Source organism: Apus apus, chromosome 2 (assembly GCF_020740795.1).
Source record: "Apus apus isolate bApuApu2 chromosome 2, bApuApu2.pri.cur, whole genome shotgun sequence".
NCBI classification, from domain to species: domain Eukaryota; kingdom Metazoa; phylum Chordata; class Aves; order Apodiformes; family Apodidae; genus Apus; species Apus apus.
The window spans coordinates 143,637,562-143,654,426 of NC_067283.1; the positions used below are offsets into that span (position 1 = coordinate 143,637,562).

General features: G+C 42.2%; 1 protein-coding gene across 1 annotated transcript in view; it reads right to left on the minus strand.

Moving 5' to 3' along the window:
• SNTB1 (syntrophin beta 1) overlaps nt 1–16,865 on the minus strand; it is a 114,304-nt gene continuing 97,439 nt past the window's right edge. Inside the window, exons 4-7 of the mRNA XM_051610676.1 lie at nt 12,759–12,898; nt 6,181–6,377; nt 4,002–4,192; nt 1–2,752 (exon numbers count right to left, since the gene is read on the minus strand). Of these exons, the coding sequence (XP_051466636.1) occupies nt 2,660–2,752; nt 4,002–4,192; nt 6,181–6,377; nt 12,759–12,898 (621 nt within the window). The 3' untranslated portion in view covers nt 1–2,659. The remainder of the gene's footprint in view (nt 2,753–4,001; nt 4,193–6,180; nt 6,378–12,758; nt 12,899–16,865) is intronic.

Sequence of the window (16,865 nt, forward strand, 5' to 3'; positions counted from 1 at the left end):
TCCAATAAATGACTTTATTAAATATATTCTTTTCCTCTAAAATATAAATATTCACTATACTCTTACAAATGTGGAGTAGGTCTGTATTTCATTTGTCTATCCCATCCAAATATGAATCAGTCCAAAATCTGAAAATGAAGAAATAGCATCTGTAATTATCATTATTTTTTTTCTATAAATATATATGAATTTTCTTTGCAAACCATTTAATTATTCACTTATACTTCATATAGTACTGAGCACCTTAGATTACATATTGTGTCATTTAATTGTTGGTTCTAACATAGGAATTTGTAATATTTACAATGCACATACATGTTAAGTATAACATTCCAGTGATTTGTAAGTGTTAAAGGAATAAGGAAATAGTGCAGTATAGTTTACATATGTATTTAACCTACCCCACAGTATACAAGTTTTCACTTTAACCTGCATCCAGACTTTTAAGTTATACTTTGGAACAGCAATAAGTGTCCTGAATCACTCTCTAGAAACTTCACCCAATGTTTTACTTGTGATGTGGGTCCATACTCAAGGACCCAGTCCCCCAGCGTACCGACTGCTCCCAGCTTCTCCGAAGTCGTTCTCCTCGAAGCATCCAAGCCAAAGGAAACCCAAGAAACTACCACAGAAATTTATGTGAACGGCAGTGGCTGCTAAATCAGAAATGTCCATTTGGAAATCCTAGGTAAGTTATGTAACAGGTTATCTCCTACCTTGTGAATTTACATGAGGAATTAATTTTTAAGTGCAAGTACCATGACAGTAATAACAAAGTTCAAAGCTACACACAATCCCCTCCCAGGCTTGCTTTTGACTGGTGAGAGGTGCTGGGAGTGAGGCTGCTCTTCCAAATGGTGATTTAGCTATTGTTCTTTAATGATAATTTTCTGTTTATTTGTAAATTGTAAATTCAGCCCATCATCTTAATTTTTAAATAAGTTTTGATGATTAAGATGTCTGTGGAAATCACCACAAACTAATTCCTACACTGTGAATAAACAGCATGATGTACACTTAGTGCTCAAGACTTAGCTTAAAAACCAACATGGAACCAAACAGTGTTTTTAATGTTCCTCTTGACCAGTCAAGTGACATTAAGTTGAAAATTGTGTGCTTTCTTAAGAATAAAAGAAGTGTTGTAGTATGACAAGCAAACTTTTACAAATTTTGGATTTATTACTTTCTGTACAGTTCCTCTCCTTCAAAGTGTGAATTTAGGGCAAAACTCTAAAACCAAACACCTCTATATGAAGCAGTTCTGTTTTTCTGTTCCCACCCAACCACATTAAACCAATTTATTAGTTCCAGATGCAAGCTGTGTGTATGATCCCTGTCAATGAAGGTCAGTGTTCCTGCCTGGTGCCCACTTTGTGCCCAATATAACCATGAGCAAGGCCAAAACTCAGTGATTCGAATGTTTTAACTTAAAACAGTAAGTAAGCTGTGGTGCAAAACAGGAACTAGTAACTTGTGGGTACGGAGGTGAATGTCTTCTGTTTTACCAGCAAGGAATAAATCTGGACTCACCAAGTGAGGCTTGTAGGAGCAGTTCAATATTAAGGCTTTTCTGGCAGTGCAGCTCGTGTTCCTGCCCCAGTGCATTTCCTCACTGTTGTGGAGCTGTTTGAGTAATTTTTCTGATCTAATCTAGAAGACCCCCAAAAAATACAAGTCTTCCTCCTTCCCCATTTTTCTTCTTCTATGAAGACCACATAACCAGTCTTGGCTGAGCTGAGGGGTTGAGGCAGTAGGAGTAGGAGCACAGAAAGCTCAGCCTGGCTTTCTCTTGGAAAACTGCCATGGAAACATGATGGAAGCTTAGGTCACACTTCAACATGGGTTCACGTAACTTTTACCTGAGCCAGGGGTCCCAGGTAGCTGCAACTAAGTAAGCCATTCTGGGTAGTCACTATAATAATAGATCCTGTGTGTTCATTAACACTGGATGCTCCTACCTTCGCCCCACCAACAGCCCACTCTCCAAACATTGCTGTAGCTAGTCTTGTTTGGGGCCCATTGCTAGGAATGTATGCCAGATGCCTTCATCATTTAATTAAAAAGTGCCCCTTGGCGGGGGACCCTCCAGCTGTTCACTGGCCACAGCTGTATTGCTTTAAAGCATCTGACTCAAGGTGCGTATCTGCATGCTCTGCTGGGTATTCAAGCAACAGGTTCTGATGGTGCCCCAAAAGAATAGTCTTCTGTAAGCAGTGCAAAGCTTAGCACCAAGGAATTATTTTACTTTTAGGTGGTGGGACAATCTTGTTTGGGGAACTTATACTCAAACAACTTTGAGCTTGCATCACAACCAACACCCACTCTTGCCTGCTTAGCCCTTTACTTATTCTGTATAAACAAGTACATTGAAATAGGCACAATTTATGATTCTGAAACATTTACATGTATGGTACTACACACTTTTACTGTCTGATACGGGATTTTAAAATCCCATTATTTACAAAGAAATCCACTGTTTTTCTTGTCATGCCACCTCTGTAGCTGATCAAAATGAAACCTGGGCCTTGGAAGACTGCAGAAATGACCAAGGTCCAGTACTGAACCCCAGGCTGGTGTGCACTGCTGGCTGGTACATGTCGCTGTGCTTCAGATTAGCGTGGTCACTCTGACTTTCTCCGAAGAAAGAGATGGATCCCACTTAGGCCACCAAGCCAAGTCTTGTAATCTTTGCTGACAGGAAGGAATGAATGATGAACACAATTGGTTTTGGACAGGAATGAAGGTCCAGTTGCTGAAAGCACAGAAAGAAATCAGACTGAGAATGATTGGATTACAGCTCAAATAAGCAATAATTTACAGAGTGCTTTATTAACTGCTGCTTGGTATTTTTAACAGACTTCTATTAATAACAACCCTTTATTGAAACACAGTGTCTTTTCTTTGCATACAGCTGCAAAGATTTAGGTTACTAAAAGTAGGCAATAAGCACCTCGAGAGGAGAGGAGCCCCTGGTGCCTCTGGGATGAGGCTTGCTCACCTTGGTGAGCAGCAGAAAACTGAGTCAGATCACAGAATCATAGAATTTTAGGGGTTGGAAGGGACCTCGAAAGATGCTGCAAGGAGTTTTCCAGGAGGTTCGATTTCTCCATCTTTTCAGGCTCTGTTTCTGACCAGGGATGGTGGTGGGACTGCAGTCTCCAGTACCCAGTGCAGCTGCTGTTGGTAACGGCTGAAGTCAGGATGCTGCACCTTCTGCTGATGCTGCATGGTTCTTCTCTGGTCACACAGCCAGCAGCAAGACTGAACTGAGACTTTTTTCCATAGTCATGGTTGAGATGATCTCACCATGTGTTTGCTAGTATGACAAACCTGTCAGTGTGGACAGCAGGTTCAACACTAGATTTGCATCAAAACAAACCAGATTTGCCTTTCCACCAGTCGTGCATCAACTTCATTGACAGCCAGAAACAAATTTAGTTCTAAAAGCCTGACAATAAACAGTTCACAGAGTAGATGTTATCAAAGGGGATGTGCAGAATTATGCAACCAATGTGCTCAGGAACTTCTGAAAAAATATGGCAGGAAAGACCATGTTTACGTGCATAATTTATGCTATCTAAACTGCTTGTAGGAATAAACACATTTTTTAGGCATTGTGACAGCTAGCTTAGAGGCCTAAGCAGACAGTTTGCACTACATCTCTAGTTTTCTTTTTTTTCCCAGCAACTATATCTTCTAAAGTGCCTAAAACACATTGTTGTTACAACAAAGCCTCTATTTGTATGCTGGATTTATTAATATCTCATGTTTAAGCTCTTCCACCTGCTGCCATTTAAGATACATACAAAAATTCTTAATATTTGTCTGTGTAGAGATACAATTATTCCTAAATGTAAGAAATCTTTCATCCCTCTTTGCATGGTTTTAACATTCTATCTCTCTTCTTAGTTTATCTTGTTCTAAAGCCAGATGAACATGCTGAATCAGAAAGCATGGTGTCTAAATACTACGTGCGTCCTGCTGCTAAGTGCAGTACTTACAATTTCTCCATCCTTTCCTCCAAAGTCTAAATAAAGCATCCTAATCCCATCATCTGAGGACATTTTCAGTTTTTCGTAGGGATATTGTGCAATTGTCTTAGAGAAGGCACCATCTTGTGGTTCACTTGTAAGAGAGAATCCATGTTCATAATGGATGGTCAAACGACACTCCTGGCTCTTATATGTGCAAGCTGAAAAAGGAGAGAAATTTTAGTCTGTAACATTCTTAAAAGCAACAAACTCCATCTTGCTGCAGATGTCTGCGTTTTGCATTTGATCTCAACACTACCTTGCAGAAACTAACCTTTCCTAAAACTCGGCTAATCATGCTCTAACTGTAAACCTGCAGATTTGTAAAAATCACAGAATCACAGAATGGTAGGGGTTGGAAAGGATCTCTGGAGATCATCTAGTCCAACCCCCCCTGTTAGAGCAGAATCCCCAAGAGCAGATAACACAGGAACACATCCAGGTGGGTTTTGAATGTCTCCAGGGATGGAGACTCCACAACCCCTCTGGGCAGCTTTTTCAGTGCTCTGTTTGTTACCCTCAGAGTAAAGAGGTATTTTCTCATATTCAGGTTAAAACTTCTGTGTACCAGTTTGTGACCATAGAAAAAAGAAGAGAGAAGCCATTCTGTTGTGCAAGGTCCAACCAAGGTTTGCTATGGTTTTAAACAGAGACTAAAACTGTGCTTAGGGGTAACAAAACCAGTGTCAGTCCTTTCAGTTATTCACTGTGGTCTTCATAATGCAGTGTGCATTACATGCTGGCACAAAAACAATCTACTGAAGTTTAAGAAGGCTCAGGCTGGAATTTCCTCCTTCCAAACCTTGACAAAGTCACAGCTACCCTTCTTCCATCTGACAGACATAGCCAAAATCAATAAATGCAGTGCACAATATACTACAAAATTAGAAGCTGTAAAGGATTTCCCTAAAGTATTCTGACAAAGATGAAGATACTCCTGAGTCCTCATTAGTGTTGTGGCAATTGAAAAAGGGCCCAGACAATTGTATACAATAGCTACTGCAGCAGAAAGTCTGCATCTTCCCCTCAGCTCAGAAACGTAGGCCACGAGCCAAATTAAAAAATGAAGAGTTTATGTGTTTACATCCCAAATTCTCTCTTCCACAACGCTGCCAAGAAGGAGCCTTGGTACTGGGATAAAAGCACCATGATGAAAGAAGGGGCTGATGCCCTCCTGTTTTTGGAAAGAAAGGCATCCATGTCACTGGGCTGAGGAGATGCCTTCGTGGTGGTTCCCATGGAACACCATTGTCAGTTTCCATGCCAGAGGCCCTTGCAAAGCAGCCTGAGCTCCCCGTGAGGCACCAGGCTCAGCAGCTTAAGGACAGGCGTCCCTTTATCATGGAGCAGATTTGTGCTTTGGCTCTTGCTCTTAAATTTTTAGTCAACAAGTGGAGCTAATGTTCAACTTTAACAGCCTTATCCACTAGAGAGCTGGTGTGGGCAGGACTCTCAAATCCTGGGGGCACTCAAGAGAAAAGTGCAGCCTCAAAGCCCCAGAGCCACTCCTGGCTAGCAGCTACCTGGCCCAATGGGGCATCACTCCAGAACATCTACAGCCTATTACTTTTATTCCTGTTTATGCACGTACAGAAGTGCTGAGAAGTGACACTCTTGATGTTCAAGGTGAGAAATGTCTAGCTGTCAAAATGTGGTTATTGAACTAATTTGTTTATTTTTACTCTTCTCAAATATTTAGATCTGGGTAAATAAATGACCAATTCATGCTATTGAATGTGCCAGTCCTCCTCTACCTCTTCCCTCTGCAGGAGAAACTCCCGCCAGGCTCTCAGGAGTCTTCTGAATCTCAGAAAAGTTCTCTTTTGTGTCTTTCTGGGCAAACCTCTGATGATCACTCCTCCATGACACGCAGACCTGCATGGCTGCCTAAGGGCTCGTGTCTGAAACGATGTGCCAAAAGCAAGACCAAAAGTCAGAATGACAGTGACTGTCTCCTGGTTTTATGGTACTGGCCACAGGTACCACACCAGCTAGGGCTGGCTTGGAAAGCAAGGGGGCTATATTTTATACTCATAGAACCCCAAACACGTACATTTTTAAAAATGAATCACCTCTAGCAGAAGGAGTTTGAAGTACCCACACATGTCCCGAGGGGGTGTGGGGAAGCTGTGCCGCGGGTGTTACTCACATGTGGTGATTTCTGTGATGAGCTCTGCAGAATTGTGGCAGCCCTGCACTATGTTCCTCGTCCACACTGAGAGGTCCCGGCTGGTCTCTGTCCTGAACAGATGGGTTTCAATCCCTTGCCTCGTGCCCGTACGGGTTGCGAAGGACAAATCCACTCCAGACTGTGGTGAGCCTTTTCCTGGGCCAGAATGGACCAGCCTGCAGTTGGATTTGAAAACACCTCGGTGGATTATAATGGTGACACAGTGCACTGCACCAAAATCCCTACCTGAGCACAGCTCTGCTCTGTACAGTCCTAAATGCACATGGTCAGGAGCATGAGAACTGGTATCTCCTTCATATTTCAGCCTAAAGGGACTCCTAGTGACACTCAGAAGCGTGAAGGTCCAAGGCAGCAAGTACAGAAGTAGCCACCACACATGCTGGTGATGATGGAGACGTCCCAAAAATTCCTAATGAACTGTACAAAACACTCCTTGGATGAGGAACTAAGAGAAATCACTGACTGGTCTGTGATGATGGGGTTTGGTGCACAGCTACAAGCGCTTGCTCACATGAGGCGGCTGAGTCTGACTTTCACTGTCAGGCTGCAGTTGTCATAAAGCTTAAACATCTGCAGACAAACTCAACAGTAAGTGCTGTCAGATAAAGTATGAAGTTCTGTAAAGTATGCAGATGCCAAAGTACTGTCTTGTGCATACTTTCCCCATAAGGAACCTGCAAAACACAAAATGCTGCAGCTATTTGTAGTCTGAAATTCTCCACATTTTGCTGCAATTAACATTTTTTGGCCCGGCATCAACAGCTGATCTCCCAGCACCAAGAAAGGTTTGTTCATCTAGGCAAACACTAACTGCAGGGTCTATTTCTGAGTGAGAAAATCAACACCTTATAATATTTAATTCTTCTTTCTTTAAGACTGTGCTCTTTGTTTTTTTCCCTGCATAAGTGCAGAAAGCGAATACAGAATTTGCTCAGGAACATGACACTGATTCACCTGAGAAGAATAATCCAGAGGAGCTTGTCATTCTTTGAGACCCAGGCATTAACCCTTCCAGGGAGTCACAAAATGAAACTATGGAAATTATTCTGAAAAGCTTATTTCTGCCTTGTGTCTGCTATTTCCCTTCCTATAGGCAAACAATATACTTCATATGAGACTATCAAGTATGCAGCATGACAGTAGGATACGTGTGCTGGAGAATAAAAAATAGATTATACTAATCAACCACTGAATGCTAATTCACCCTCAAATTATTGTTTTGCGTCTAGAAGAAGAGTTGCCTGTTAGCTGACACTGTAGAAGTAAGTCATCAAACAGAGATGGTTAAATATAGAAGGGAAAGAAAAAGCACAAGTTTAGCTTTTCAGTTCTTGAAACACTAACCATAGAGCATCTGCAGTTGTCCCCAATTCCCTGGCAGTCCATGCTGACATTTGGGATGTGCAGTGTGCCAGACAGATGCACTCCTCTTTCATACCCCACTAGAAGGTTTGCAGGATTTGTTCATGTTCAGGTTCATGGTCATTTCCTTTGGATTTTGAGTATCCACTTTGATTTGACAGTCCCAGGAGATCCTGGGAGGCAAAGGGCAGAGTATCCTGGTCAGAGCTGCCCTGCTCCTGTGTCTGGGTGGGAGAGCTGCTTCCAGAGAGGCACCATCACCCTCCCCAAATGCTTTTTGTCTCAAGAAGCTCTATGTTAATGTCCTGCTTAGCTTTGATACTTGAGGCCTGCTATCCTGGGCAGATTTTGCAGCTGGGCAGTCAGAAGTAAGCAAACAGCCCAAAAAGTTGTATTCACTTTTAATTTGGCATGAGGATGTGCAAACTCTGAGGGGAAGCTGCACCCTGATAATTAAGGCAGGAGACCAGGAACTGAAATCTCCTGTGACGGCTGCTGCCTGTCCCTGACCAGTCCCCCTGGTGCAGGCCAGGCCACTGCTCTCATGCTGCCTTCTGCTACCAGAAGGACTGCAGGAAAGCAGCCTGGAAAATCCCATAAAATTTGTCATAAAAAATAACACTATCCCATCTTCTCCTTGGGCCATCCCTTCTCCTTTATACAGTGCTCATCTGCTGTGCTAAAAATCTTTTTCTAATACTTGTGATACTGAATATGTGACAGAAAGATGGTTCCAGTGTTTTCCTTTCATATTCAACCCCCTCTGTGTTTTCATGCTTTATCCATAGCACTGGCATTTTAGGTTTTTCAGCACACGGATAGAATGAAGATGTACTGCTTTACAAATTAAAGTGTGTGCACACATCCAACATGAACATTGTTTCTTCCCTTTCTTCTGATTCACATTATCCCTTCATTATTAAGAATTCAGTCTCTCTATTTAAAAATCCTATTTAAAAATACAAACCCAGACCGTGCTTTGGAAAATCATGCAGTTAAACACAAGCTAGGCAAATATGCAGGGGAACTTTTGCTAGTATTTATGTACCAGCTGTCAGCACTGATGTGTTTGGGTACAAGTCAAAGGATTCCCAAGCTTTAATAAAGTTGCATTCGTGTGAGTTATTTCTTTTACTTAAAAGGTGTTTTATCCTAACAACCACAAAAATACCTTAAAAGGCAAAGGAATAGTCTTAGAAACTTCACAAAAGGCTTCCCCTCACACCCACCTCCAGTTGCCCTGACTGCAGTGGAGGTTGTGCACGTGGTTCATGGGGCACCCAAGAGACGAAAAGTCACCCCAAGGCCAGCTCTGGAAATATCTGCCCACAGTCCCTGAAGGTCACTGGGCTCCGTGGAGGTTCCTGAGATGTCTGCCAGCACACAGGAGCCTGAGCAGGCTTCCCTGGAGCAGCCGGAGCCGCAAGAGGGCAGGAGAAGGATGGTCATGCTCCAGTCTGCAAAGTGCTAGAGAGCAGGCAGCCGCTGTGAAATGCAACTCTTGGCTAGCTCCAATGAGCCCCTTCTCTTCTTCTCTAATTTTTCCCTTGTCTCTTTATGTTTTGGGAACCTTTTTAGCATTATTCTTTGCAAATGAGTGATGGCAAGATGGGTATGGTCCAATATGAAGTGCTGCTGCCAGGTGAGATGCACTGGGACCTGCTTCTCATCCTAAGGCTATGAAGAGAGTTTCAACCTCATAATCTCTCCTTTCTTACACTGAAACCACTCCTTACCCTGATGTAGCATTTGGAAGAGGAGTGGAGAACTTTCACAGCTTGCATGCCACCTCATATATATTCCCTGGGGTGGTTATAGCCCCCAGTGCTCCCTGCCTACCCCTCTGTCCACTTGCACAGACAACTAATCAGTGCCTAGGCTCCTTTCCCAGCTTTCCATGGCACTAACTATCAAACTGCTCTGATATTTTCTGGTTACAGACCTCAGCTTTACACAAAAGCTACTTACCTGATCTTTAATCAGAGTCCAACATGGGCTGCTTTATTATTTTTTTTCATTTCATATCTGGCTACGATAGATAAGGCAATTTGATTGCAAACATTTAAGATGTAATTACTTAAGCACCATTCCCATACTAGAGGGAGGCACTGTTATTCAGGCCTAAGGAAACACTGAAACAGAGATTATGACAAAAAGGTCCTTGGAGTCAGGGCTATGAGCCAGCTGCTGTGCCTCCCAGTGCAGAGATTTAAAGGAATAACTTAAATCTCCTGATCTCAGTTTCATTTTAGCTATTACTTATATTCCACACAAAGCTCAGAAAGACTGACTGGAAAATATTTTTAGTTCTTAATAGCATCTATAAGTTGAAGGCAAACTTATCAACAACAGAAAGGGCATGTTGAAAATCTTCTTCTAAAATACTGCAAGAAGATTGTAATCCTTCTAACATTTTCCAATTTTCTCTGCTCATTATGTCTTGGGTAGATTAAGCATGACTCTGTACAGCATCTGGCACTGAAGTTCTCCAGTTTCAGCAGCTTTTCAAATATGCATTAGCTAAGCAAAAATGTTTTCCCAAGGACTCATAAAAATCTGAAAGATGGGAACAGCCAAGATTACAACATGTGGTCTGCAAACTTTCCAGGTGAAAAGTTCTAAATTGCACTGATCAATGCACAGAGGGGATTTAAAAACCCATCACGAGAAGGGTAATCACTGACTGAGCATGAACACAGCAGTCAATACCAACAGCAAACCCTGAGTATTTTTTAGTATAACTGTACTCAGTGTGACAGATCATAAAAGCAGAATCCTGCATTGTTTTAATCAAAATAACCCAAAACAGTAGATGTAATTATTTCGGGAACTGTCAGTTTCTGTAATCTTCTCACCTTGAGGATTCATGTATTTATATGTATTTACTAGATTAGGACTTCATTCCAAATGTCAAGTTTGGTGTTACCATCCATCTTTATACCCCAGAGTTAAATTTCCAGTGATACTACTAAGAAATCACAGAGATGTGGCTGGAATGGTTCTCAGGAGGTGTGTCCCCCATCCTTCAAAATCCCCAGTGATGAGGATCATACACCTTTCCCAGAGAATCTAGTCCAGTACCTTGACCACACATCAAGTTTTCTCCAGGGCCTGCCTGGAAACTCCCCTGCCACAAATGCATCCAGCTGAATCCTGTTATATCCAGCAGGGATCTGGAGAACACAAGTGTCCTGTAATCCTTGTTTCTCATCTGCAAACTTGAAAAGTATTGACATGTTTTCCATGGACTTCTCTAGATTAAACAACTAAGGTTTCTGGAGTGTTCCCCTACTGGTAGTGTTTTCTAGGTCTTACATTTGCATTGCTTTCTTCTAGACGTCCCACAGTTAACTGGAATATTTTTGGAAGTGCAATGCCTCACATGCAGGTGGTGTATTACCTGAGGCTTTACTGATGCTCTGTAGTTAGGTATGATTGCTGTATCTACCCATCAGGCCACACTTGGCTATAACTCAGTATGATTTTATTTCCCCCTCTCAAAAATATAACACCACAGATTGAAGCTATTTCACCACGTTGCCCCATGTGCTTCCCTGGCAGAATAACTTACTTTGTCATTCATTTTTGACCACAAACCAGCACAGCTGATTACTCCCCAGCACTGAGCTCTGCACTTGTCCTTTCTAACTGCTTCCTGTCTTTCTTATGGATCATTTTCCCAGTCCGTAAAGACCCTTCAGCAGCCTGAGTCAAACAACTTCTCATTCCCCACCAGCGTGAAGACCAATGAACCTCCATTCACACGGAATCCATTGGACCAGGAGATGACTGTCTCCCCAAGACAAACCAGTCTGCTGTCAAATCTGAACTCCTGAGAAAAAGTAATTCAGTAACAGGCCCTCCAAGGCAAGGACTTAAATTGTTCTGGTAAGTTGGTGGCCACTGATGCTGGGGGCTGGTGACTCCCAACGAAGGGCTGTTTTGACATGACAACATGTAGACAGGAAGGGGTAGGGTGTGCTGCAGGATCTCTGGTCACTGCAAGGCAGAGGACTTGGGTCCATACACAGATGCAGAGGAGATGCATCCCTAGGCACCAACTCTAAGGCTTAGTAACACCTGCACACAGCCTCCAGCACCAACACTGTACCCAGTTTTCATTGGAAATCATCAACTTTCATCACCACAACACACAACAGGCTGAAAGCTGCAAAGCTTGGGGCTCTTGCCTCAGGGTGAGTCAAAAGTCAGCTTCCCAGGAAGCCTGAAAGCTCCATCACAGGCAGGTAAACTGGGACAAAACAACTATCAGCATAACTCATTGAGATCAATTTTATTTTTTTTAATATAAGTATTCAGCAGCAAAGCCTCAGTTCATCTGGGGAGAGAACTAAGAGATCAAGAAAAAAAAAATAACTAATGAGAGTGCAGTAAGAGACTCACAGCATTTGGCCTTGTGCTACCAGCCCTTCTGAATGAGGACTCATTGAAAATCGAATAATAGAGGCCTGTAGCAAGGCCAAAACAACAGACCAGCAGCTCTTTCTCAAGCCCTTTGACCATACTGGCAGAGAAATGTGATTAAGTTTCACATCAAGAAGCACAGACAGTTTCCACTGCAGAAAGACAACTATGGGAAAGCTCTCTCTGAATTAGTATTGATGGATACCTTTGAAATAATGCAGATGGCTATTTTCAATCCAGATTCAAGAATGTGTCATCTAAGCTCACCATTTTAAGTTTAAAAGCCATTAACACAACCTATGTTAATTTAAGTGTCTCTATCACAGGTGCAAGCCCCCAAAAGTCCCAAACTAGTGCTGCAGAACTGCCACATCAGCACATTCAACTCAGGGCAACAATTTCATGTTTTTCAGCCTGGAAGAGTGGCTAGAAGTTTGAGTGCTTCTGCCAATCCCTCAGGTTTGTACACTGAGACAGAAATCTCAGACTTGGCTTTTTCTGCACTCCTGCCTTTGGATCCAAGTCAAATGGTCATGTTCATAATCTGTCTGGTGTGTTTCTGGCCATCAGCCTCAAATCGAACTTTAAACAGAGGAGAAGTGAGGAGTTAAGCTGAATTGGCCCATTACCTAAGACTCTGCTTCTCAACCCCCAAAATTTCAAGTGCTATGCACCAGCCACACCTGTTCCTGGCTGACTCAGCTGTTCCCACCACCCCTGAAGCAGGCATAATAAAAAAGCACAGGTACCTGGTGGCTAGCAGGGGGTAAGTATGCAGAGGATTGAACCAAGCTTCCTTCATCCGTGGCATGCTCTCATACATTAAGAGGTCTTTCTCCGTCAAGACCACTAACACTGGCTTCCACTGCTTCTCGTTGTCTCCTGGTACCTGAAAAAGAGCAAAGTCTCACTGAAATAACAAGAGACAAAGCTACCATTGTGCAAAGCCTGACAATATGAACATGTTAAGTCCTGGGTGAGATAACGAACAAAACAAAGTTCAACTTTTTTGGCTTTCTGACATCTCCCACCTGAATTTATAACCAGCTGCAGCAGAAATGGAATAAAGTGCAATGATATCTGCTGCTCTCATTAGCACTGCCTTTTCCAGCCCTTCCCTTACTACAGGCTACTCCATAAATCCAGTAATGGAAGGACACTGAAACAGAGCTGGCTGTTACTTAGCTGTGGTATGCACGAAAGGAACTTAAATGTATATTTATAATGTGTACCATTCATGTGTAGCTGTAACATGAATCTGAGAGCTGGACAGTGCTGCTGCTGTTTCTGTTTTCATGAGTGAAAGAAGCTGCAACATCATCGCTATTAAAGAAGGTCAGGTAGTAAAAAATAGTAGTTTGGGAGCAGATGCTTTTTTCCTCAGCAGTTCACATTTTCATTGCTGTTCTTTCCTTCATACCATTCTTCCAGTTTTACAAGTGTCATTTTATAGACATCCAACCTAAATGTGGGGTTGATCTAATGCATTGACTCAGTGATGGTTCTGCACCCACATTTCAAACCCATCTGCAGGAGATGTCGATAGACTAGGGCATCAGAGCCCTTTACGGGCTGCAGAACCCAGATATGGGATGATACTCTGCAGGTTAGACATGTGGTAGCCCACATGGCTACATAATTACCATTATGGAGACCACATATGGATATTGGCTTTTACTCACTCTGATCTGGCAGTACAGAAGTGTCTTAAAATACATGGTAATGTGAAAGGGTCTCAGCTTCAAGTAAGAATTAATCTGTTGTTTTTCACAGGCAAATTATTTTCCAATAATCATATTCCTGTTCACAGCATTACTTGCTCACTGGTTCATGTCTGTGTGTTAATCAACCTAAAGTCATAAATGGTTCATTCTTTTAATTTCTTCATAAGCATCAATACTTACTTACAATTCATCCTGTGGTGACACTTTCTTGAAATGCAACCTTTAAATTTCAAATAAGGCTGAATAAAGAAGCTGCTTAATTAACACACATATTAATACACTCCAGAAAGAATGCAAAATTCAGAGATTTGCAGCCCATGTACTATGGAAATATTCAAATGAATAAAAACCATTCTCAGCTTCTTAACACCACAGATATTAACTACAGCTAACACCTCAGTTCTTAGCATGGGAATATAAAAATAAATGTTACAGTTAATGTTAGCATTTAGTAAATGATAGTTAATGGTAACATTTAATTTTTGAGCACTTGCCTGTGTTCTTTAACTAGAAATATACATACTTTTTAAGATTTCCAGAAAATAAAAAGGCAGATAAATATGAAATCTCTCATAGAACTAAAAAGAGACTATTCAGATCCATAATCTGGAGGAGTAAGTAGGCAGAGTACTAGGCTGGTACTTCTTATTTTTCAGTTCTGTGACCACAAGAAATCCAAAGACTGCCCATAGCTTTTCTGCAGAACCATGCTGCCTATGTAGCTTTTTCAATCACAAGCTTTATTAGTAGGTGGCTGATCAGTTAACTGTGATTCCAGAAACTTTGGGAAACACTGTTCCTTGTAAAGAAACCACAAGAAAGGGATTAAAATTAATTTTGGCACCTGGTCCCACAACTGTTTGCTGGACAGCCATAAACATCAGGAGCCAGAACTTCCAACATGGATCCTGTGGTTACTGCCTGCATGGCTAAGCCCACAGCTTTGCCCTGGTCCTTTCCAATGGCAGGGTGACTGTGGAGAAGATGTGGCTGGTCATAAGATATGGGGTACCTTTTCTGAAGTGTAAGCTACCTTATACTACCTTTTCTTGTAGGATGTACCCCCTGTTTGCAGGGTGTATACTGGGAAGGGGAGAGAGGAGAACGATGTTTGCCTGTGTCCTGCTAGGAAGCCCTCCACACTAAGAAGGGCCATGAAATATACACATTTTTAACCACAGTTTTTAGGCCTGGCTGGGAGCACAGCTGTCTCACTGCTGAGGAGTGTTGGTGTAAGCAATACCACTGCTACTGCAGACCTGAAGAAGGATTTGTGTGCCTGAAGGTTTGTTTTTCTTTCCACCTGTAACAGCTAATATAATAAAATATATTGTCTTTCCTTAAAATCTATGAATTACATTACTGTTCCCTGATTTCATTGGGGTTTGGATCAGACTTTAACAGTGGATGCTGTGCTGTTCAAAAGGCACTTGGCACTTCTGGAAGGTGACAAAGAGAACATGCTGTGGTGTAAACAGTAACAGCAAATGTTAGAAAGGAAAAGAGGCTACAAATATACCATTCCCCTACAGGGCACATTCAGAACAAAGCACATGAAATTAATCCAGATCAAGTAAGTGCCACACCAAGCATAAGCATAATAGCAAATTATAAAACAAAAGCAAACCCCAAACTGCTTACAGACAGCTAGGTGAAGGATTTGTTCACGTTTTAAAGGTTTTAAAAGTTGACATATCATAAAGAGAACACCACATACTTCTGTAGGAGTAAATTTCAGTGCCACTTGAGATACATTACAGAGGCACCATTCTGGACAATGGTTAGGGCTGATTTCTTAGCCAGAATTTGCAGAATTCTGGCACTTGTGCTACAGTTCCTTTGCTCCAGCTCTCATTTGCACATGAACAATTCAAAGTCCATTGATTTATGTTGCAGACAAATCAAATCCCCATTCACTCTAAAAAACTTTTCCAACTCAGTCCTTTTTCAAAATAAAAAATGTTAGACAAAATCTAGATGAACTAGAGAAAAGAAAAATCAGTAGTCCTCAGACCTCCCACTGCAATACAATGAATCAGCAATTTTTTTGCTGGTCTTCTGGGCAACGTTCAGACAACTCTAAGCAACAAGTACAAGTGGTACAAGTGCCCCCTCTCCATGCTCGGCTCATCTCAGTTGAGGTCACTGCTTATATTCCCAGGTGAAATTCCACTTAAAGTCAGTGAAGCTGTAAATGTTTATACCAGAAGCAAACTTTTTTTTTTTTTCCCCCCTTTTCCTAAACACACTGTCCCTCGAGATCAAAGTCTTCAAGTACAAACCTGAAAAGGAGAACATATTCTAACAAAAAAATCCAAAGTGTGGTGAAGTATCCTTTTTCCTACCAAAACCCTCTTTGCTCCCCATATAATCACCTTGTGAAGTGCAAACTTCACTTTTTGCCACATGCACCTCTCTTGTTTATCTTTCCATATTCAGAAAACATTTAATGCATGGTGGGGATGAAACCCCTTTTTTTTGTTTGTTTGTTTTGGTTTTTTTGGGTTTTTTTTGTCCAGAACAACATGAAAACTGGGCCTGGAATGACAACTAAAGAGACCTACATCTTGCTTGGCCACAGGCTTCCTCTGCAAAGTCAGTATAAACACTCCTTGTTTCTGCACGGACCTGGCAATCTCTGTCAGGATGGCAAGTGCTGCTGTAACACACACGGCAGGAACACACAGAAACAGGAAGGTCGACAAAAGGTGGACAAGAACAGCTGCTGTATTTCAGCAGCTACAGGGAGACTTGGCCATCAGCCTTTGGCTGACACAAGACCCAAAGTGCTTCACTGCAGAAAGCAGATGCCTCACGCAGCATCAGGACACACCAGACCCCACTGCACCGAGGATTCACCTGACGGGCTCTGGCTGCTCCTGGACGCATCGCTCCAGGCTCTGCTCTAGAGCCAGATCTCCAGGCTGAAGGATGGACTGCAAACAACAATGTAGCAAGCCCACCTCTACCTGTATGACTGCTCCTGCTGGTTTTCTGGCATCTGCTCATGCGCTTAAGGTCACTGCCTGCGATGTACCCTTAAAGAGCAACACCTCTGATACAATATTTCAACGAGTTGGCAGCTTGTTTTTTCCTGCAGGCGATGGGGCACCCCTGGCCCCTTTAATAGGT